The following is a 23,826-nucleotide window of genomic DNA, read 5'->3' on the forward strand; positions in this document are numbered from 1 at the left end:
AGCCAATCATGAGAGCCAGGCCGCCTCGGCAAGAGGTAGGCACTGGACACCAGCACTGGGCAGCCACAAGCTGTGTCATCACCGTCCCCCACCTAGATTCATGGGGCCACAAGCAGGGTGCAATAGGCAAGGCAAAGCCTCCGCATGGTCATGTACCTATGCGCCTTTCAAACGGCTCCACAAAAACCGCCTGCAACGAGTTTCAATGAAGCTCACGGTCCTGTAGCCCGCAGGAAACTGTTCGCATACACCCAGTTACCCTTCCTTCCTGGTTCCTAGACGCATGGGCATATGCACACCTACCGTGCGTCCAAGTAACGGCGAGCCGCTCGGCAGATAATGGCAGCGGCAGCGGTGCGGCGTGCCCGCCACGCCCTCATTGTCGCATACGCATCAGCAGCAAGATCAGGATCGCCTCTGCTCCTAGCTGCGGGCGTGACGCTGCTGCCAAATCGCTTACCCCGGCTGCCCAGCACCTGTTGCCGGCCGCTGCTGGTATGCCCGTCTTGAACTTCACCCGCCCTGCCTCCACTCGTACCTGGAAGACGGCAGCTATTAACTGCCCCTGTCGTACACTGCCCCTGCGCCCAAGTCGTGTCTTGGCTTTGGTCCGCAACCTTTTGTGCTGTACTGGCAGGTGGTATAACCCAGTCCAACGGGCAACCTTGGGTTGCTTTTGGTGCACAGGTGGACAAAGAGTTTCTGACATCTCTCAGGACTTCGGAGCTGCCCAGTGAGGCCAACACTTCAGGCGCTGCATCGTTGGCACGGCGGCGCGTCGTTAGCAGCGCCGAAAGGCGCTCTCGTCGGCTAATCACACGATCAACCGTAGGAAAGGCTGATGATTTTGAACCGGACTTGCCCTGGCGGCACCCCGTGCAGGTACAGTCCTTTCTGGCACAGATACCATTATCCTCCACAGCGTAGACTGGCAGGACAGCCTTTGCGTGCCCTGCGAACTGGGTGCCAGCCCGCTTGTGGCTGCCACCCGTGGGTGCAGGGAGGCAAGAGTTTGTCAACGAACCCATCACGGGCGCAGCGCGAACCCCGTGTTGTCCAAGGTGTATGTCAGCGCACTGCCTGCTGCAACAGGCTGCCTGATCGTGAGCAAGTACCGTGGTTCTTGCGGCAGAAGGACCTCTCACAACGCCAACACCAGAGCAGAGTCCAGCATATGAGGCGTTGTTTGCCTCTGGCGCGGGTAACTTTTCCGACGATGCAGGTGCAGCTGAAGGGTCAACCGATCCGGCTCCGGTGCTATGCAGGGCTCGTGAGGTCTGCACAGCTGCGTCGCAGGTCGTGCGTTGGGCCTGCGTCCTCTGAGCCAAGGCCGCCACGTCACGTGAGCACATCACTGTGGCTGTTGTTCCTTTTGCAGCTTGATATGCCGCCGCCACGGCATTGGCAGCCGTGCCCTGACTGGATCCACGGTGACGTGCTCGCTGCCCGGGGCGCCATAGCCTGCCCCCGCCATCTCGGTCTATCCGCGACAACTTAGGTTCTGCCTTAGTCATGACGGACATGGCTGCCTCAGCTGCAAGCTCCCCCAGAACCTTAGCAAGATCACTGTCGCCGTTCCTGTCGCCGCCATCACTAGCATGAACATCCGCCGCTTGCCGCTGCGGGGCCGCTGACGCGATCCTAGGTTGTGTTGCAGCTGCGGGTATGCCTCCAGCGCGGCGGGCACGGCGGTGATGGATCAGTTGCAGCTCATGGTGACCGTCGCCCAGCTCCGAGCGAGCTGCGGCTGACGCTGGAGCAGCACGGCTGAAGGAACTCTGCCAGGGTGGCCGAATCGCCGCACTCCCTGTGCTCACAGAGGTAGCGGCCACTGTTCCCGTTGGCCGCTTTGGGGCTGACCTCCCGGACGAGCGTTCGTGGCTTGCCCGCTGCGGCTCAACGGTAGAGCTGCTTGTTGAAACATCAATACAATATTTTATGGAAGCGGTCCTTGGTGCTGCTGATTCTGCCAGGAGGCCAGAACTGCAGGCGTCTCCTGCGTGGGTCCATATTAGTATGGAAAGCCATAGTAAGCCATGAGAGGTACATCCGATCAGCGTTGTACTGGAATTCCCGTAACTGTGACGCGAACTTTAAAGCTGGCCACATTCATGGTCCGCTCCTGGGCTGCAGTTTGTACATCATTTACAACCAACCGTACCTAAGTGCATTTCACCAGGAGATAATGAACTGCCCGGCCCAGCAAGGGCCGATCCGAGTGCCACGCCAGGAGCTGCTATGTTCGGGAACACAGTCGCTGGCGCCTCGATTGCATGGAATGCTGAGACATTACACTGCTTTGCTATCTCTAGAACTGCAAGCAATTTCCGATGTGCCTGGATGAGCAGCCAGCTCATTGTCAGTAAAATTTTCCCATTTACGCTGCCTCAGATAACAAGTGTCACCTGCAGCTCTTTGCGCAAATGCGCCAGGCCGCCTTCGACAGCTCCACCAAGTGACATGCCAACCAAATCTCTATCTTAAATATGCAAGTATTCTGCAATTAAAAGCTTGATTGTCTCAGTGATGAGCGCTCAACCCGCTATGTGCGTTAGCTTCCGTTACGGCTTGGCTGTCGTCTTTAAACCACCGCTGCAGTACATCGCTTGGCAAGTTGCCATCTGCTTCGCGTGCGAGAGTTACTGTGTTACGCATAATGTGGTGAGAAATGCATGTTGCCTTAGCATGCTGTAACTCATATGCCTGTGCCACTACTTTGTAGTTTGTACCTACTCCTTTCTTCTCGGCCTATCCCGGCATCCACTTGCGCATACCATTAAGGATTTTAAGGATATATGGGTAAGCCCTAGGATTGCATGCTGGGTAAGCCCTAGGATTGCAAAGTAGGTGGTCGACACCAGATGAAGGGCTGACAGCGGCAGAGCGTAACCGCACGAACGGCCGCACGCCGGACCCCAAGGCAAAGGGCTGACAATGGCCCCAAAGCAGGACCGCACGTATGCGAAGATCGCAGAACTTGAAGCTCGCGGACTCGCCGCCCAAGCGAAAGCATCGGTCGCAGTCCGCACGGCGGCGTCACGTGTTCAGACGAAAGCTTCTGGGGTGGTTGTGCCGGTGTTCCGGAGCGTTGAAGAGGTCAGGGCCCTCACGGGTAGGTGGAGAGTTGTGCTAAGGAATCTTTGGCCCGCCCTATCCAGGATTGCAGGTTCACCTTGCGCACGTTTTAAAGCCTCGCGACGTATCTAGTATGTGTGGCTCATGGACGGGGATTATGCCCAGAAGCTCGACCTAGGACTGGAATAGACTAAACCAGGGAGTCATGCCGCGGTATGCCTGATGGACATACGCGGTGTGCATCGTGCTACCGGTTTAAGCTTAAGAGCTAAGGGCTACGGAACGCTGTGGTATCAAGGTTACCCCCATCACGCGTTCATGCAGGTGTCGATCTTCTCCCAAGGGTGGATCTTCCCCTGGACATCATGCCCCTTCCTGCATGCCCCGGGCATAAGCGCGCTTTCCAAAGCGACAGCCACCCCGTTTCGGGGCATTGCCCCTCGGCGGGCGTTAGCAGCAAAAACGCCGCCGTCGGGGCACAGGGTGCGCATGCGCATGAAGTCGCCCTCTTAGACGCGTCTCCCGTGAATCCCCAAGCTGCAGTCTCATCAGCCATAGCAGGACGGATGATGCCCACCCTCCCTGAAGCAGCTGCTCCTGTCGCGCTGGCAGATGCCGCCACTGTCACCGCCCTGCGTCCACGGCCGCCTCAGCGCCCGCCTGGATTGCCTTCTCCGGAGGTCATTGCGGTCGGTCAGGAGCAAGTGGATTGCCGTCCACCAGCACCGAAGCCGACGGCACCGGGCCCTGCCCCCACTGGCAAAACTACTTTACTGGGCTCGACCGGGTCAGCACCAACAGCCCCAGGAACCCCTCCGGAGGCCCCATCTGTGCTGTGCGACCCCAATACCCAAGGGCGCATCCTGATACAAGGCGATACCGTTAGCATAGTCCCACAGAGCAGCACGCTTGATAACGCCAGCAGTAACAGCGGCGCGGGCTGCGCTGGTGGTGTGCAACTGTTGTCGCCCCCTCCGCCCCGCACCCCACAGCCATCGGCGGTCGCTGCGGGGCTCCAGCCGGTGCCGACCAAAAAGGGATATACAGAGGAAGCGAACCGGTCTTGCATGGCGAACGTGCACATGGCGGGATCATTACAACAGCCTCAATCACAGGAATCAAGCTCACGCTCAGCTGATGCCCCACGTCAAGCCACGGAAGCCGCTGACAAAAGCAGCTCTGTGTATGGAGCGGCTTGCGCCGCCTCAGGCTCCAGGGTTGCACAGGACGGCGGCCATAATGCGGCTAGCAACACCGCGAACGTGCCGTATCCTGTTGTGGGTCGCCAGAAATTGGATTCAGCCTTCTTGGAGTACAACCGGCAGCAGCATATTCACCAGCTTCAGCTTGAAAGGATTCAGCAGCAACAACAACAGGCTAAGCACCAATTGCATCAGCTCCAATATTTCCAGCTGCAGCAACGTAACCTGCTGCTTCTTCAGCAGCAGCACATGCAGCAATTTCGATTATATCAGCTATCCCAGCAGGAAAACATTCGGCTCCAGCAGCTACAACAGCAGGTGCAAGTGCCGCAACAGCGGCGGAAGGGCGGCGCCTTGCTAAAGCAAAGCCACCCGGATCCCGAACCACCTGGTGGGCCCGGCGCCCACTGGCCAGCCAACCCGTTGCGCCCTCCGCAGAGGCCGCGTCCTTGCGTGGCGTTTGGGACAGACCTTAAGGTGCGGTATCGAAAGCGACGGGTTGGCGGGGCCAGGCAGTCCGGATGCGGGGGATTTGTTGGCCACTCTGGTCCTTACTCTGCAAAATCTGAGCATGCTGCAATGGCATTCGCCCAGTCCCATGCGTTCCACAGGGCTTTCAATCCTGGCACTGTTTTTGTAGACATTCTCTTTATCCTGAAGCGCGATTATGCACAGAATCTATGGTTTTTCGACGTTGCCTTCACGTTGCCCCCGTTCTGATCCGTTGTGCGCACGTACCGATATTACCTTGCCGGTCAGGGTGTTGAGGCTACGCTGACGCGCGCACTTACATCAGTCTTCCGCAAAGACCCCGACCTCTTCAGAGGCATTTACGGCTTTGACCTCGACTGGTGGCTTGATGCGCGCGGCAAGCCACTCGGCGACGCAGAGGGTGAGTGCTGTGTTCTGTCTTGACTTTCTGGCTGTCTACGAGCTGCTGGGGTGAGTGCAGTTGTGGACCCCTATGCGTAGTTAACCATGGTAACCATGGTAGCGATGAAACGTATGCTTCCATTACATGCCGACACGGCCCGCGGCCCACACGGCCCTGACGATCCCGTGACTGTGCCCTACAGACGATTTACTCGTGGCATTTCTGTTCCACAATTTTGCCGCGGTGGTCGTGAGGGCGGACAGGGGTGCGGCCCCCGCCTGGGCCGGCCAACCCCAGCTGCTTAATCCCACCATATCAGCGTTGCTGAATGAGAAGGTGTACGGCAATGTCCTGCTCCTTAGGATCTTCAAGCGGGTGAGGCGCAGGGAAGGCTCCATGGTTGCCGGCACATGTAGGTGGCTATCAGGAGATGATGCAAAGTAGGGAGCCATGCAGGGAACACGATGTACGTGCAAAGATGGGCCTACATGGCTACGAGCTTCCTTCTCGTAACTCCTTTCTGACTCTTGCCAATAATCTTTGTTGTAATAAATGCAAGGACTGTAAGGCATTTGATGCTTTGCACTGAAGGCTGGATGATTGCCCGCTTTTGCAACTGATTCCTTTTTGATGGCGGTCCGCTCTCGATGCAGGACGGGGTGAAGGACGGCGTTATTGGTTCGGCTGACGGCAGCGGGGCGGCCTTGCAGGTCTCTTCCTTGACGCCATCCCAAGTCCACGCACTCGTGCTGGAGTCGGACAACGTCGCATGGCAGATGGACTGGTACAAGTACGTGCTGGGTGCAGCCGTGGACAAGGGCGGTGACAGTAGTTTGTGTTGTCGTTGGGAATAGTTGCTCTTGACACAAGAGGCAGGATGGTTACGAGCCGGCAGTGCTCGTTGTTGTTGTTGTTGTTGTGTTCACAGAGTGGGAGGCTTCTAGGCTGTTTGCACACATTTGGATTGTCATATGTAGGATTCGAATACCATACAGCGCAATCCACCATTGCCACAATGTGCATCACGCCATACCCGAGCTGCAAGTCCGAGGCGGTTGATTCTGCCTTCTAGGGTCCCCCCTCATCCTTTCACCCGAACATCCGTAGAGACAGAGGGTTCAGCAGTCGCCACCAATCCTTCGTGCGAATCTCGGTCCATCAACTTTGACCTCAACTGCACATTTCAGCAGCTAGCCATAGTCCCACGCTCCCGACAATGTCGATGGTTTACAATGTTCCGGCAATGTCGGGGGTCGTTGTGTCATGTCTCAAGCTGACATACACACGTTTCTGGTATGTGCTGGGGTTCCTCGTTTAACATGCGCGAACGCTTTCCGGCACGAGGTCTGTTTCGACGGCGACGGCTACAATAACGCGCTGCAATAATCAATACGCAAGATGCTCTAACCTGGTCATTTGCACACGGCCACGCACGGGTCCGTTGCGAACTGAATCTCTGTCCGTTCCCTGTGCCGTTCCTGTCCTTTAGGAGCCTCATGCCGAGTCTTGCGGAGTCCTTGTCAAGCGACCATAGAGAGGGCTGGCTGTCGCGGCTACCACTAGCGCCACTCAATGAGCAGGGTAACCCCGATCTCCGGAAGGCTCTGGCGTTGGTCCAGGACTACTTTAAGATTCCGCTACCGGTGCCGCGGGCCCGAACCACTGGCTGCGGATCAGATCGAGGGGCCGTTACTACAGCTGCTTCATCGACGCCACCGGCAGCTGTCTGCCGAGGCGGGCGGCAGCAGCCGTCGGATAGCGGCTCTGGAGTGGCGTCGGGGTCGCGAAGAGATACCGCGGACGCCAGCAGGAATGAGGACGTTACGGAGCTGGTACCCGCGGAGGTGGCTCCGCTGCTGAAGGCTTTGCGCTGCACCAGCCCCTGGTGCACGCCGGTCTGGCGGCGGAAGGCAGGGTCGCGGCACAATGGAGGGCATTCGACCTGCCCCTTTGGCCATTTTTGGAGGTGTGGAGGGAAGGGTTCACCTTCGGGGCGGGAGGTGCCGAGTGAGGGTTCAACAGATGTCAGCTCCCCGAAATTGTTTTTCTGCACATCGGCTTGCTGTCCGGCGGGGCATGCATTGTGAGCGTGGTGATGTCGTATGTCGTTTGGGCATGGACCTGTGTCGGGTAATATGACTCCTGGATCGCTTGCCTTTGATCTGGTTTCCCAGGAGTTTGGACCTGGGAGAGGGGAGCACCACTCGGACTCCGGTGTTTGACGCGGCGCGGCACTGGCCCTCAAAGCCGCTAGAGCCGGAGCTGTGCCCGTCGCTCATCGACAGGCTGTCGCAGATCGGCTGGGCTGTGGTCTTGCCGAGAATGGAGGCGGGTGCAGGAGCACACGGAAACGCATTACCTCAGGTGAGCCTCGATGGCTGCACGCCGGGGATGGCTACATGGGCAGGGCAATCCAACAATACATGTGCCATTTTTTACCCCAACTGTGTCCTTAGCGAACCATGTTCACCTCGCGTTGCAACAACAGGCAACCGCGCAAGGATTTGGCATGGATGCAACTGGGTTTTGTTTTTTACAAACTCCAGGCTGGGTGGCTTGGGCGATAATCTTCCAGCCAAGGTCATCCCACATGGCGCAGTTGCATGCTCCATTTTTTACCTTGAGGGAGGATACAGCTCGCTGACTCGCACAATCAGGACACGATTGCCACACAGGCTAAGCGTGCAACCCGTTGCTTCCGAGCCGTCGGTAAAATCGGGACCGATTTGTGGCTCAATACTCGTAACCTATACGAACTGTACCGGCGATCTACATCGCATTTACTCGACAATGTGCCCTACGCTGCTGACCTAACAAAGGCACCCAGCGCGGATGGCATTTTTGCCCCGGGTGGCAGCGCTGACAGTGAGGGACACGAGGGCAACTTGGAAAAGCGCGACACTTCCAAACCTGCGGCAGGAAGCCGGCAGCTGCTCCCGGAGGATTTGACATTCTACCTTAGCTTCTGCAGGGTGAGTTTGGAATGGGGGCCTAGCTGCTGTCGTGATCGGTGAAGGATTACTGCTGCTGCTGTTGCTGCTGCGGCAGCAATCCTTTTGTGGTTGCCTGCCCCTTGAGCGTGCTCGCGCATATTTGCAATTTTGTCGGGATGTATTTTTGCGGGTCCCCGATTTACGTGTTGGGGTGTCTCTGCAGGAACACCTGTGGCTTTATGAAGAGTTTCGTTGCGTTGCCTGGCAACTGCTTCATGATTTATGGATTCAAGAGTACGTGCATAATGTCTCTTAATGACTTGCTGCAAGGGACTTCTCTTTGGTACCGCGCAGGAAGGATCACGATGCCGCCGATGCCACAGCTATTATGAGCTTAACTTAGCGGCGGCGCTGCAGAGGCTCACGGGGGTTGCGCGAAGCTCGAGGACAGGCGCAGCAGCGCCAGGCCAAGCTCAGGGGAGGTTGCCGCGGCTGGGCTTTGCGGTGCTGGCGAACCTCCAAGGCCCCGAACTGTATGAGGAGGACACACATGATGGCGGTCCCAGCGACAAGCGCTCCTCTTCCGGAGTAGATGCAAGCGTTGCCAGCGCTCAAGAATCGGGTGCTTCACCGCAGGCAACGAGGTCAACGTCTGCTACCACGAGTATTGGCGATGCCTCCACGACTTTCAGCAGCGGCTTCAACTGGGCGGATGAGCCGGAGTCAGCGGAGCCCGATCCAAAGGCGGTGGCATCGGCGGCACGAACGTCGGGTCGGGCGTCACAGCCCGTCCCTCCACGGGCATACGGCAACGCGCCTCTAATGTCGGAACTGCTTCGTCCACAGCGGCTGCCGCCACCGCTACCCATGCATGGGTTGTCCTCAGCGGCGCCGCTGCCACCGCTACCACCTGTGCCGTGTGCAGGGAACGGATCATTAGAATGGAGCTCCCGCGCCCCGATCTGTTGTCAGGAGCCCAGCTCCGGCGACAGCGACAGCACGGTTTTCCGCGGAGCCGCCGAGCGTTCCCTGCGGCGTGACCTTCGGCCGCTGCCCCAACTGCCAGAGACTTTGGACCTGGAGCCAATGCAGGCCCGCCCTGACAAGACGGCTGTCGCCGCATCTTTCACCGTGAAGTCGCGGAACGGAGTGTACGTGCCGCCGCACTTGAGAAAACCAGTGGATGAGGAAACAGAGAAAGACGAGCAGAAAGAAGGGTTGAAGGTAAGTGAACTGCTGGCGGCAGAGGCTCAGAGTGCAACGGCGCCCGCGGGGCAGCGCACATCTTCGGTAGAGGCGCAAGGGGTACCACCGGCCGCCAAGGAGCCGCAGGCATCGCTAGCGCTGGCAACGGAATCATCTCAGATGATGGCTGTAGTGGCAACGGAACCGCAGGCGCCGATGCCACAGGCTGGTGATTCCGTAGGACCGTCTCCAGGAGAGGAGTTCAAACTAGCCGCCTTTAGCGCCTCTAACGCAAAGTCTTCTGTGTCTGTCACACCCGTGGCATCACTCGATTCGCTGATGGAGGCGGCCCAGCCACCCAACCACGGCATGGAGGGACAGCAGTACTTGGGCATCTTTCCACTGCAGGCGCAGGCCCAAGCCTTGGCTCCGCCTGGCCCCTATCAGGCGAACCCGCAGGTGCAGGAGCAGCCTTCTGTTCCTGTCCTTGTCCCTGTCCCAGTTCCGGTTCCGGTTCCTCTCCCGGCAGTGCAGGACGCTTCGCCTCAGCTGCAGGGCGCGCTTGACGGACAGTGTGTAGCTGCCGCAACGTCGTTCCTGCCCCAGCATTGGCCCGCCGCGAGCAACTCAGCACATGCTCCGCTGGTACAGCCCATTCCCTCGGGCGATATGCCCAGCATTGAGATGGACTGCACATTGGGCGACTGCATGTCCCTCTGTGATCTCTCCTTTGGGGGCACACCTCAGGCCCCGCCTCCGTCGTCTGCGCAGCAAGCCAGCCTGGGGAACCAAGGACACGTTTTAGCTGTCGACATGTATGACACTACAGCGGCACCCAATGACCGGCCGACGTTCGACGGCATGCCGACACCACCACCACCTGCCGCCTTGTACCCGGCCCTGCACATGCCGGCAAGGCTGGGTCTGCAAGTCCATGCCCCGCCTTTTTCGCTGGCACACGGCCCTATGGAGCAAGGTAGTGCAGCACATGTACCACCCACGCTTTTCGCAGCTCCCCCCTCGGCGCCTTCTTCCCTTATGCAGCACAGCATTCCACAGTCGGCGCCGTGGGTACAGCAGCTTCAGCGTCCATACGCGCCGCCGAGTCTCGCACCCGGTCCATTTGGTGGGGGCCCGCCCCTGTACGGCACGGTGCCTGCTGGATTCCAGCAGCTGGCATTTCAGCCGCAGTACCAGCCGTCATTCTTGCCAGGTTGGCCGTCGCCTTTGCAGCCGTGTGCACCGCCGCAAGCTCTTGATAACTGGCTACACTCTTAGGGGTATGCAGGGTTCCGGCCGTTGCCGGGTAATATTCGGACGTCGCTTCCGGCGGTAAGGATAGCAGTTCAGCGAAGCCATTCCAGTGGTCCACGGACGGCAAGTGATTCAAAATTCAGGATCTGCTACTGAGGGTATCGTTGCCCAAAATGGGTGTCCAACGTCAATCCTGAGGCCAGCCGCATTTGCACGCGGCACGCGGTGGATGGAGATACAAGATGTGTCATACTGTGGTGACGTTGGTGGGGTGAATGAAAGATTAAAGAGAATACGATCTTTGTATTGGAAAGTTGTCGTTTACACGTTTTGTTTGATTGTATTCTGTGGCCTTCTTCCCTGTCTCTGTTCGGTGCTGCCAAGTGCGGAGCAGCAATTGCGGTTGAATCACATCGTGTTGCTCAGGGAGATGTACTTCACGACTCGCAGGGTCCGGACACCAGGCGAGGCAGGGGGAAAGGAGGAGCGTAGGTGAATATGCGCGTGCGGCTGGGGGGCGAGGCGCTAGCTACATGCCCTTGTCATTGATACAGAAGCCCGCCAGGTAAAAGCGGACGTTTGGCGGCGATGGCATTTTGCATGCGGCTTCAATTCAAGATTATAAGCAGTTGGAGCCAGAATACGAACGGCGCATGTGTCTGTCGCCATCTCAAGGTACAGCACCACAAGCAGGAAGGGGTGCAACACGCAGGAAATTAAGTGGGTTAAGTTGTATTTTTAGCCTTGTCGGTACGTGTGCAGGTTTCGAGCCGCAGACATCCTCTCAGTTGCGTCTCAGACATGGTCTGTCGAATGGAGTTATAAGGACAGGAGTTATAAGGACGTCACGTGTTGCAGCGTAAGGGACTCATGCTTCCCGGAAAAAAAGCTGGAACAGTGGATTGTTGATTTATATGCCGGAGGTGCATCCCTTGTTCCTGCCGGAGACTGAGTGGAGTGCCCGGCAGATTGGAAACCCGGTGTGATAGGACGTGTCTGCGGGTGTGGGCGTGTGTCTGCGGGTGTCGTATTGCAGCTGGCATCTGATCCACCAGTTTGCGTTAATGCGCTCGGGATGTGGGTGGAAGACGAATGTCACGACCTACCGTATCATAATAAGGTGGATTTGCGACACCCGCTATAACCCTTAGTGTCTACGTATAAATATGAGACTCGGACTACACCGCTTGGAGTCGCTTGCAGTACAATAACGGTCCGAGGGTAGTAGTAGTCGTGTATGGACACTAGCTATCAAGCGTGGTTACATGTATGGAACATTTGCTTACATCACTCAACCTCCTGGTCGTACGTATTTGTCGCCAGAATGTTGGCCATGTATACTTGCTACAAATCCGCGCTCGGCATCATAAGGTAGCATGGTCATGTTCCATAAAACACTAAACAACATTTAACGCCTCCGGAAGGCGCTACTAAAAAAATACTTTGTCATGGCACCTTTACGAGAATATGGTGCAGCCATATTTACTCCTGGACTAGGAGAGGTCCTACTTATCAAACATAAAGAGGAAAGCGGGTGGGCCTTCCCATTTGCGCACACCACCGAAAGCGATGTTCATGTGGTTGCAGCAGCCTCGGCCGTGAGGCAGTTGCTTGGTTTGGACGTTGGCGATAAAATAAGCAGAACGCATTGGATTGAGGTAAGGAAGGATTCGTACAGACATGTTGTGATCAGGCGTTGAGGTCATTGCAAGTGAGTGTCAGCTGCTAGGATGGGCAGGAGGTTTGAACGATGAGGTTAGGTTTCTGCTTTTCCTGTTGAAGGACGTATAATGAGCTCTTTGTTCCTGTTTGCGCCTTGCGCCGTACCCATATACCCGTTACCCTCGCCCTCGTGAAACGTTAGGCTGAGTTCCCTCAAACAGGCGCCTTAGTGCGCCTGTATGTGGCCCTGGGCGTTAAGCCCGAGACAGCCACGCCACGCTGTGCCCCGGGCGCTGTAGCTGAGTGGCACCCCCTCCGCAGCATATTCCCGCCGGTGAATGCAATTCTTAGGGCGGACAATGGCGCCGGTGGGCAGCCTGCTGTGGATGCCAATGAGGATGAGGAGGGGGCCAACCTGCTGCTGGAAGCCGGGATTGCGCCCTTTTTGGCGAAGCTTAAGGCATTGCTGAACAAGTGCGACGCCAGGGTCAGGCTGGGGGCCGCAAAAGGGGTTAGGGGTTCAAGGTAGCCTAGTAAAGGATGGGCAGACGTATGTTATTCGCCGGGCAGCCGACTGACTGGTGGGCTTAAACGAGGCTTTGGGGCCGCTGCACGTAGCAGGTTTAGAGTTCGTGTTCCAACGAACGAGATGACAATGCAAGCGTGAACCTGAGCTCGGGCCCTCGTAGTCCATATCCTTTCCCCATCTCGGTTCGTCAGCACGGTTCCTTCCGGCCGGGGCCATGACACTGCTGGCAACGCACTGCCGAAGCAGCCAATGAAAACGGAGACTGTGGCAACTCTGCCGGGTTTTGATCGAAGCTGCCAGACATATTCGGCAACATGTGGGATTTGCCACTTACCTCCCAACCTGCCAGCATTATCGCGTCGCTGTACTGACGTCTCTGCGTTCCCATTTCACTGCTACGGGCCCCACGTCCTGCGCACCCTTGTCCTGCGCTAGGCACCCGGAGTGGCGCATTTCCCAGCTGGATCCCAACCTAATGTGCCTGATCCAAGCGGCAATGGTGCCTCCCGCCGCATCCAACCAAGAGCACCAGCAGGGGGCATCTCCCACTCAGCCGCCGTCACAGCAGCAGGAGCAGGCACCTGGCGAAGGGCTGCCACCGCAGCAACAGCAGCAGGAGCGTTCAGGGCTGGAAGGGAAGGCAGGAGGGCCAGTCCAGGGTCAGCAGCCAGGCGCTGCGGCGGCAAGCGGAGCCGGAGCTGCTGCAGGCGACAGCCAGGCGCCGTCGGGGGTTGGTATTGAGCCAGAGCCAGAGGCTGATATTGAGCCGGGAATACGCAACAACGGCCAGCCCGCAGACGAGCCGGGGCCTGAACCAGGTGCGGCCCAGCAGGAGCCGAATGGAGAGTCTCCACCAAAAAACGCGACAGGAGACTGCGGTCCCTCCGCCGCTACAGCTGCCACCGCCGCCGATGGCGGTGCCTCTGGCGAAGTCGAGGTTGAGGGGGCTGCTGGTGAGACGCGCGGCTGGCGCGGGCCGCGGCCCAAGGAGCATCTTCTGGAGTACTGCCGCTCTAACAACGTAAGGCTCGACATCGTACCGGCTGTACATGCAGGGCGTCAAGGAAATCCACCTGGTGCTTAACTGCCGTGATTACATCACTTTACCGCCCCGCTGCCTCCCAATCTAGTATCACTCATAGGTGAATTCATGCACACAGAGAGAACGCCAAAGCTCAAATGGCCCAGATGCCGCCACCCAAATATAGTAGTGTGACCCAATCGTTCTCAGACCAGCCTGGCAAGGCCCCCTGACGCCCTGACATGACTGGTTCCTTATCCTCCTCGCTAGCTGCCCGAGCCGTGCTACAGCCTGGTGGTGAAGAAGTCAGCTCGAAGACCGCTAGTGACCGCCTCGTGCATCCTGTCGCACCTTGGGGTGACAATTACGCCGGACATGCACGTACCCGGGGGCATCAATGCAGCATGTCAAGTGAGTCAACGGCCATGAGCGCGTGGGGAGGGAAGCTGTGTGCGGTGGGTTTCGGGGGTCGTCCGTCGGTAGCGTTACAAGCACCTGCACCTTTGGAGACCAGGGGCTGGCTTAGGGTTTAGAGGGAACCTGTGCCTGCACGGCGTTCGTGTGGTTATGGAGGATGTGACTGCAGCGATGGATGGGAGTCCTCGCTTCCGGTCTCTTTGAACCATGCGGGTTCTAGGCATCTGTGGCCCAAGGCATCTAAGCATCTAGGCATCATGCGGGTTCTAGGCATCTAGGCATCTTTTGGCCCAAGAGAATTTTCAGGTTTGTCTCTACCGGTGTCACGGACATCTTCATCGTGGAGCTCTGCTTCATTGTTATGAAGGACTGTCTGGGGCTTCACCTCGCCCTTCACTAACCATTGAGGGCCTCACCGGGGTTGGTGCGAACAGCTGGCTGAGAACGTGTGAAATCCAACAGGAGTCCGGGGCCACAAACAGCAATCGTCTGCCAAACGTTCGCACTCCCGCCCGAGCTTTTGATCAAAAGAAACCCCGAGATCTGTCCGTACCCTCATTCATCCTCTTGCTGCTTGCTTCCGCATGCCGCTCTGGGCGCCCTGAGACCCATTGGGCGCCCTCTAATTCCTGCCTTACCTACGCCTGCTGTCCTGGTGCATGCCGCTTAACCCTATCCGCCTTCTGCCACCTTGCTCCCAGGCGGCCGCCCTCGCGGCGCTGTTGTGGCTTGAGGGAGCGCTGCCTCCCGATGGCGGTGAGGCGGTGCGTGTGGTGCCTGTGGGCTGGCCGCCGCTGCTGTCAGAGGCTCGAGGGGAGTCCTGGGAGGCGGCCCAAATGGCCCGCAAGGCCGGAGGTGCTCGTAGGGAGCTCGATACGGCCCAGAGGGTGAGTGTGGTGAGGGTGATTAGGCCTTGGCCTGGCAGCGCAGCAGCGCTCTGCCTGGGCGAGGCGCGTTGTTAGCTGTGTGCAATCCTTGCGCGCTTCTACACGATGGGTGCGCACGGTGTTTATAGCGTTGTTGCAAGAATGTTCCTTACAAAAAAAGAAACAAATGGGATTACAAACCTTCATGGGAGGCTCGCACAAGGCCATTAAAAGCTAATAAGCAACATGTGGATTCAGTGCGCCTTTTACAGAGGATTCATGATAATTCATGCCCAATCACATCCATATGCACATTTACATGGACAGGAGGCCTTGTTGCGGGAGATGGACAAAAAGCGGCAGCGTCTGGTGGAGGAGGCGGCGGAGCTGGAGCGGCTCATGGCGGCATTGCGTGGCGGTGAGACGGTTCCGGAGCCGGACATTAGCCGCCTGACTGTATCTCTGGGGCTGGGAGGCGATGGCAGTAGTGCTGACGGCGGTGGCGGTGGTGGCGGTGGTGGTGGTGGTGGCGGCAGCTGGACACCGGGGCAATGGAGCCTGACGACGGGGGCGGCACCGCCGGTAAGGCCAGTGGGAGTTTGCAGGATAGTGGGCGAATAGTCTCAAGGGAAAGAATGAGCCCAGTGGGCTTATACTTGGCAAGTGCAATACAAAGGGGAGTCTCTTACGCTACGGGCAAAGGGCGGCGTGAGGTGCCAGAGCGCTCAGCGCGAGGACGGCTGGATATGCTGCGGGCGTGGACGTGCGGGGGAGGGCACTGCTGCGTGGGCAAATACGCACAATGGCTGTTCCCTTTCCGACACGCGAGTCCCACCAGCCTTGGTGTGTCTGACAGTGTTCCTTACATTTCATGCGCCCCTGCCGCCCCTGCGACCGGTGCCGCGCAGGCCGCCGGCACCCGCGGGGCAAAGCGAAGTGCTGACGGAGGCGACATCAATGGTGACAGCACCGGCGGCCTGACTGTTGGGCTACGAGCGCTGCAATTTCGCAGCGGTTCCGAGCAGCTGAGCCCCAGCTCCGCGTCGGGGGCAGGAGCCGGCGGTGGTGGCAGCCGAGGTGCTGGTGGCGGCAGGGCTCCAGGTCAGCGTACTGTATTGTCTCTATATTGTAAATAGGGTCAGGTCAGCGTGCGATGGGTTGTGTCCAGTTTTGGGCGACTCCTGGTGCCTTAGGGTTGGCTGGAAGAAGGTTTTTGGACGGGCTGTCACGCGCATGTATGAACCTAATCGATGGCAAGCCAAGTCCGCCCATAAGTTGCTGTCTCGTTCCCATTTTTTGCCCTCCGTTGACCCGAACAACCCCAACCGGAACTTAACTGTCGGTCAATCCGAAGGCATCAAGCGTCCCCGAGAAGATGGAGTGATGGCGGGAAGTCACAGCGTCGAGGGGACCCCGGGGCCCGGAGCCAAGAGTGTCGTGATGGTGAGTCAAACAAGTAGCGTTATGGCTTGAAGCGGCATAGATAGCGGTTAAGGGACAGCCGCCGTGCTGCTTGCAGTGACTGCGCATGCTGGGCATGTCCTCGTTACAAAGTCATTCCTTGTATGATTTTGACACACGTCCTGGCGTCGTACTTTGCGGTCTTCCACTCCCGCATATCGTTTCGCGATTGCTCATCACGCCCCGGAGTCCTGGCTTTCGGTGTGACAGGTCATTCGGACCGAATATTCACGTCCGTATCATTTGACCTTTTTAACCCGTGTACGTTACAACCTGCCTTCCCGGTGCCAAAGTGGGACATCTTCATATCTTTGCAAATTTAAAATTGTACGCAATAAACCCTTTTTCCAGGAGCTTAAGGAGCTCTGCGACAGGCGACGCTGGCCGCAACCCCAATACAGCTACAAGCCAGGCAACGGACCAGGGGCGGCGGCAGTGGTGACGCTGCCGGCAGCGGCCGGGCTGGGGGATGTCAGCAGCGGGCCGCAGGTGAGGGCGTGGAGCTGGCCGGGAAGATTGGGTCTGAGCGCCTGGAATTGTGGTTAACCTGGCTGGAACATAATATCTTGATGCGCGACTGGAATGACTGGTTGATTACCTAAGATATTCGATTTGGGGTTGTGCTCTGACGACAGTGGTCACGAAACTGAGAGCAAAGCTCTAATTAGCCCGCTTCTGCTGTCCTTGATCTGCAGGCCAACCGTAAGCGAGCAAAAGAGGCGGCAGCAGCGGCAGCACTGGCACAACTAAGCGCTTTAGGGCTTAGCTAATGGCTTGGACTAACGCATCTTGCGAACCAGGTGTTAAGAGTGGTGGCAGCGAGGGGCTAACTGACGAGGCAGGCAGAGTGTTCGAGTCTATGCCCGAGTCTGATGAGGCGTTGCTGATTTATGGGTAGCACCCGGGGTAGCACAATGGGCGGAATATGTGCCATCCGCCTGCAGCTTCTCATGAACCCATTGAAACTCCGTGTGCGGGCGTATGGATTCGAGTTGATTTGGGTTCGTTGGTTTGAACCTGATCTGAACGAAACGACAAGCTATCTTACAATTCCCTTCAATCCCTAAGCTAAATTTGGCTCGTAATAGCTCCAACAGCCGTTTATTGATCCAGCGAGCAGATTGACAGCGCAGTATGGTGTTAGTACATGTTCACTTTAGAGACTTTTTCGCTAGACCTACGTTCTTGCATATGCGGGTGAAAAGACCAGTCCCACCTCTTGTCCATAACAGTAACGTGCTAGAATTGGACGCCGGGGGCACTCCTATTCTGGTTGTTATCACAGCGTCACCCCAAGGATGAGTCCTGACAGTTTTCTCCATTGCCGAAAATCATGTGTGCGATATGCAAGCCAAAGAGTGCGAGAAGAGTCCCTAAAATGTCACGGCAACTGGAAAGGCGACTGTTGAGGCAATTGGTCTTCAGCGCAGCACGCGATAACTGTTGTACAGCGAAGCAGTGGCAGAGCCTACAAATGATGCGCAAGAGCTGCTGCGTTTATAGGCAGGCGGGAAGGCAAGGGGAAAGAATTAGCGGGAGTCCAAATGCGGGTGTCGCTGTTGTCGGGGTTTGGCGCAAACGAGGCAATTCTCCCAAGGAAGACATTGCAAAAGCCACGACACACGATGCACAACACACCTGGGGCAGTGGTTGCCTTCCCAGCAGTTTGTTGCCAGGTGGAAGTGGGCAAAAATGACAGCCGGGGCCAAAGGCAAGGGTGCAACGGCTTACCTCCTGGAACAAGTACATCGCAAAATCTGTTTTTTTCTGGCCATCCTCGACTGAGGTAAAGCTGCTTTCTTGTTTCGGTAGGTGTTGTGGTCATTACACTCGCCGTTACTGCTGTAAGAGACTTCGAAATGAGCAAAGACATGGCTTTCATCAATGGATTAACTTCATTGCGGATTCCTCCCAAGAACGCCTCTAACGAAGGGGTAGACCGTCTCTAAGCTTGGCCACGGAATGCTGCTGGACGATTTGCATTGTGCAGTGCGCAAAGTCTAACAGGAGACAAGAGCATCTGCCATTAACAAACAGACGCACTTCAAGGGGTGGTCATGTCCAAAAGCGGCATGTTATACCGTACGAACGCCGCCATGCTTGGAATGCAACAGTCTCGTCAGTAGCCTTGCTCGAAAAGGATATTACCAAAAGCGATATGTAGTCATGGGTTTGACTACTGCTGACCGGATACATTGCTCTGGAGCTGTTAAGCAAAGCACGGGCTGACGTGGTTGGGGCTTCGCGAAAGAAGCCAAGCCCTTGGTCAAGTTGGCCTCAGAGGGAGCATGGCGTCTTCCGAAGGCGTCACTTTTCGCTGGGAGGCCTTTAACAGATGGTGCGACGAGTACGCGGACGCTCATGGTGGAATGAAACCGAAAGTGGAGGACGTCAGGAAGTAAGTCCGCATCTGTCCGATGGCTGAACCAGCTTGTCTAGCCCCAGTGGACTTACTGTGTGGTTCTGGGACCTTTGGCGCCGTCGCATGCAACATATACCCCGAGCGGAAATGCACTGAATATTACTGGCCGACTGCTCCTTACTTGTATTTGTTGCATGCCTCCTTGCACATCCGCTATCTGCTGTCTTGGTCAAGAAATCTTGCGGGGTCGGCGCGCAACATATCCGGGTCGCTCACGAACCGTGGCTGATAACGCAGCTGCTGAGATACGCTTACATTATCAAACGTTACAGGGCATATGACGTGTGCACCGCCGTCGAGTCGGTGGAGGCTGTTGGGCCAACAAACCCCTTGACCAATTGACCACTTGACCTGCTAGACCCCAACCATGGGAACATTCTGTGCCGGCCATTATTGCAGTATAATATGCTTATTACTAAGGCGCCCTTCTTATGCTTCGCTCAGGTGGCACAGAGAAAATGCCGAAAAGGTTTGGCCTGATAACAGCGAACGCCCTTCGGTCTTTCTTGCTGTCAGTCACAATAAAGGAAGAAGGTGCGTACGAGAGAAGTTTGAGGATATACTAGTAAAGATGGAAAAGTTTGCTTACATGCGCATGTCCCCCTCCGCGTTCGTCTGCCAGAGTGCGGGGTCACAAGACTTGCGAATACTACAAGAGGTATCGTGCGGGGAAGGCAGCCGAACAACAGGTATGTGCGATTCTGTGCTCGCTGGCGTTTGTGTGTTTTTTTATACCACTTCATGGTGTCGGGCCGTACAGAGGCGCACTTACAGTTGTGTGTTATTGCGGGATATAGCTTCGCCCGTGGCCACTGGCCTGGCAGTCCCTGCCTTCCCCGGGTGTTTTGGGCACCGTCATCCTTCTCACCCATGCCGACTTCTGCTAGGTCAGTGACGGAGTTGGTTTCGGAACCCTCCTGGGACACAATTCCGTGCCCCAGCTTATCTGTCGTGTCGGAAATGTTACCGCGAGTTTTCCACTTCAGTGCCAGGTTGCCACCAGGAATGGCAACCAGACATTAATATGTTAGGCAACTGCATCATCCACATCGCCCCCCAGGAATACCTGCCAATGTGCGTTTTGCCCATCGTCAGCAGCGCCAGGGTCTGGCTTCATGCCCGCGGAGAGGGGCGAGATGGTTTAAGAATCAACCAACACTCACGCTCCTTGCTATATGCCACGCCTTGCACTGCAGTTGGCGGCGCGCCTTCAACCAGTAGCCCTATCCGGACGGCGAATCCTTGCTGTGACAGCAGCAGCGCGCAAGCTCAACACGGACTGTACCCGCATCCACGCAAAGCGCTTATCCTCTGACGACGTGGCGGGCCATGTTTTTGAGCACACCGGGGATGGGGAGGGAGACCTGCCAGGACTTGAACGCATGGACAAGCGCCGTCGTTTACCTTCCATCACCGATGGACCATTAGACCGCCGGCCATTGCGGCCCGGCGCCGGCCTAAGGCGATCCTCCTCGGACGGGCTGTCTGAGGAGCCTTCGTGGGCTTCAGGCGCTGACACTAGCCATGACGACGGGGAGAGACATGAGGACAGCGGTCTGGCCGTGGGGGTTACAGTGCCGATGCATTCATCCCGACGTGCACCGTACCCGTCGTTCCCTCAATCGCTGAACCCGCGCGTACTTTTGCACGGCGCCCGCACGGGAGTGCATATCACCGTCGTACATCGTGACTCGGACGGGCGTACGATACAGTTGGAGACGCAACCATCTAAGGGAGGGTCGCACCAGGACAGCGGCGTCCACCTGGTGCCAATTCCATACTACGCAGTCGGGGTCAGTTGCCATGTGCCTGATGCCAAGCTTGCCGTGCCGGAAGCCGGCTTGAGGCAGCAGCAGCAGCAGCATTGTCGGGCGCGCGATGTGGCTGCGATTGAATACAAGGCCGCCCAGAGCAGGGGACCCCGCGTCGCCGCTAGCCGCCCTTCATCTGCCCGTGGCCGCCTCGGTGACGAGACGGAGCACCACGAATTGAGCAACGACGGCTCAGCCGCTAATTCAGAGGGCGGAGCGGAAGGCGCGCAGCTTCACCAGCACCAGCGGCGCACGTACGGGACCCCCGATGGCGCCCGGCAAGGCAGCCCAGCTGAGGAGCCCTCAAGCGGTGGAGGGGGATCTCACGGCGGCTGGACCTGGGCAGCAGGGCAGCACCCCGGCGTTGCGCCACAGATGTGCCGGCGAGCGCGCAGCGCCAGCGAAACCAAGCAGCAGCGGCTCTTGCCAAGAGTTCGCCGCTATGTGCGGACCCCGTTGGGCTCCGTGCCGGTGTACATCCTGGACCGCGCTGCCGGCAGCGGCGGCGGCGACCATGGCATGGCGTCACGGCGTGTGCGGCGGCCGCAATGGAACTCCGGTAGCGGCCTCGGCGAAGACCCGGGGGCTGCGGTCTGCGAGGTCAGGGACCCCTTGGATCTGCTAGCAGAGGCCGCATGTGACGTCTTGGACAGCCCTCGACGACCTGCGGGAACGAAGGTGGAGCGGGAGGAGGGCGGTATCGGGGATATCGGCCCTGAGCAGCTGGCGGATGGGCACACCAGGTCGATGGGCACGGACCTTGCTGTGTCAGCTCAGGCTGCGGGGGCTGGTGGTGTTACTTTTGGGCCCGATGGCGGTAATGGTCCTGCCGCTGAGTTGGACGAGACTGTTGTGGGGGCCGGCGCCCCAGCTGGCGGACGCTGCGAAGTTGACGATCCAGGCTCCGCTGTCGATCGTCACATTGCTGCAGCTCAGGGGCATCCTTGCGATGTGAAGGTGGAAGCCGACGGTCATTTTCTCGGGGCTGGCTGCGCTTTGGACAGCACGTTGGGTCCGGAGCAGCCGCATCGATTGCATGGCCCAGCAGCGTCGGAGTTGGGGTCTGCGGCTGTTGTTGTCAAGCAGGAGGAACTAGCTGGAGAGGACAAGCAGTGCGATGCACCGCTGCCGACTCCTGCTGCAGACGGAAAATGCTGCGCGGCTGTGGGTTTGCCGGGCGCGACTCCAGATTGCAGTCTTTTGGCAGTGGCGGAGGGCAATGAGTGCGGAGCGGTTTCAGCGAGATCTGGATTTGGGTCGGGACTGGGGCGTGAGTGCGAAGCCGAACAGCAACCGAGTCATCGACGGAGCCCAAGGCGGCCTGTGTCCTCCTTGCCCGCGGAATCTAAAGGAGTGCAGGCAGCATCGGCTCTGGTGCCGAAAGAGTCGCCCATTTTCCGTCAGTTGACGTCAGCAGCCGTGGCTCAAGAGTTAGAGAACAGCATCCTTGGCTGCCCCACAACGGAGGCTGAGGCCGGGGGGCTTGACGCCAGTGGGGCAGGGGCCATTGCAAGGCAGTCCCGATTGCCACCGCAGTGTCATTCCGGTGGCAGCGGTGGTTGCGCAATGCAGGCCCCCTGCGCAGACAGCCTCTTGTGCGGTGGTTCCAATGGATCCGCCGGTCGGCTGCCGCCCCTTGCCCCAGCCGACTTAGGAGCGGAGCTTGTCACTCGGGCTTCTGCAAATGCAGCTGCAGCAAACATGGCCGCGGCTGTGTTGCACGCGCATCAGGCCAGGCTGTCGCTAAATGCTGCTGCCGGTGGGCTCGGTCTGGCGCTGGGACACGGCGCCGCGGCGCCGCCGGCCTTGCCACTGTCTGCCCTGGCGCTGCAAGGCGCTCTAGCGCTCCAAGGCGCACTGGCGGCTCCGGCTGGGCCGCCGCTACTGTGGCCTCCATTGGGACCCGAGCACATGACCTCTGTGCTTGCTGGCGGCCCTGCCTTGGCTGCTGCCGCAGCGGCGGCACCGCTCTTCGCGGACGCGTCCGTGCTAGGCGGCGCGCTGGTGGGGGCCAGCGCTGCTGGGAGCGCCGGTGGCCACCAGCTCCTGCCCATGGTGCGACTGCTGCAGCTGCAGATGGCGGCTCGAGGACTGGACCCGAACTCGTGCCATGAATAACGGAGTCTTAGCGAGACTGGCCGCCTGGCTGCGTATTCCGAGCACACGCCAGCGATGAGTCGCGGCACATGCGATCGCGTGCGTCTCGGAAACAGCGCTAAAGGACAGCGCCAAAAAGCTTACGGAGCGGCCGAAAGGGTTAAATAGCCATTCCATTGTCAGTGAGGGAAATCGGGCGGCGGCGATGAAACTGTCGTTGCGCCCCTTCCTGCGCGCGGTGAACGGATGGGCTGCCTTTTTGCTTTTTTTTCCTGAGTTTCCCACCGTTGCTGCATTTTTGTGGATGTTTGATTTGGTCTCAAGTTAAATATTCCCACGAAGAAGTCGAATCTAGGGCGGCCATACAGTTACGGTCACAGGTTAGGTAAAAGAGTGGGGGGGGCCTGATCGGGGTGAACCTACGGCGGTTGGCATTCCAGACCCTGTGCGACTGTATTAGTAGTGGCATCTGCAATGCCTACTGTGGATGATATTTCTACATTTGGAAGCAGCGAGGAACCGCACGCGTCAGCGTCTCGTATGTTAGGATGGGGCGGCATACCGTAGACTGCTGTGGGACTGAGACTGCATTCAACGTATGCAAGCCAACCTGACCTTTTTGTGGGTAGCCATCGTCCCTCCTTTGAATATATGCGTTGGCCCGATCACAAGGCGCTCCCCATATCTGTCACCAAAGCGTTACTTTGTCTTTTGGTGTGATGGGCGCTCCTCGGGCAAACCTGAACTCTGCTGCTTGTATTGTGCGTTGAGACGTGGTGTATTACGCTGCGTTGTGCGTGATGTGGTGTGAATTCGACAGGACGCAGGGGCTTCTTCTCCCTTTAGGTTCACCTCTCCGGGGGGCTCTTCCCGATCCCGACACAGTTTAGCGAGAGGAACGGCACGGATCACACCGTGCCGGATTCCACTGCTTTCGCGGCCCTGCTGGGGGAGCAGCGTGATGCGAAGCGTGTTAACCCGCGGCCCGATTGCCTAGGGGTGCCCTTATCCACTTCA

At 58.1% G+C, this 23,826-nt stretch overlaps 2 protein-coding genes across 2 annotated transcripts; both read left to right on the plus strand.

Annotated features, from left to right (window-relative positions):
• Positions 1-339: 339 nt before the first annotated feature.
• On the plus strand, positions 340-2,041 carry VOLCADRAFT_104238 (uncharacterized protein; the record flags this gene model as incomplete). The annotated part of the gene is made up of 5 exons (XM_002949119.1): positions 340-354; positions 688-733; positions 1,001-1,061; positions 1,093-1,342; positions 1,646-2,041. The coding sequence occupies 5 exons, from the start codon at positions 340-342 to the stop codon at positions 1,769-1,771; spliced, it is 498 nt and encodes a 165-aa protein (XP_002949165.1). The 3' UTR covers positions 1,772-2,041.
• Positions 2,042-2,934: 893 nt separating this feature from the next.
• Positions 2,935-22,830, plus strand: VOLCADRAFT_89609 (uncharacterized protein; the record flags this gene model as incomplete). Its single annotated transcript, XM_002949120.1, has 29 exons — positions 2,935-3,096; positions 3,400-3,558; positions 3,729-3,956; positions 4,068-4,754; positions 5,037-5,169; positions 5,354-5,526; positions 5,805-5,941; positions 6,641-7,117; positions 7,326-7,515; positions 7,827-8,123; positions 8,439-10,245; positions 10,314-10,395; positions 10,503-10,601; positions 10,908-11,015; positions 11,286-11,446; positions 12,111-12,181; positions 12,388-12,672; positions 13,064-13,532; positions 13,611-13,735; positions 14,006-14,146; positions 14,854-15,039; positions 15,346-15,600; positions 15,927-16,119; positions 16,373-16,461; positions 16,690-16,968; positions 18,804-18,877; positions 19,346-19,435; positions 19,524-19,590; positions 20,098-22,830. The coding sequence occupies 29 exons, from the start codon at positions 2,935-2,937 to the stop codon at positions 22,828-22,830; spliced, it is 9,957 nt and encodes a 3,318-aa protein (XP_002949166.1).
• Between the last annotated feature and the right edge of the window lie 996 nt (positions 22,831-23,826).

The sequence above is a fragment of the Volvox carteri genome, assembly GCF_000143455.1.
Source record: "Volvox carteri f. nagariensis unplaced genomic scaffold VOLCAscaffold_13, whole genome shotgun sequence".
NCBI lineage: Eukaryota > Viridiplantae > Chlorophyta > Chlorophyceae > Chlamydomonadales > Volvocaceae > Volvox > Volvox carteri.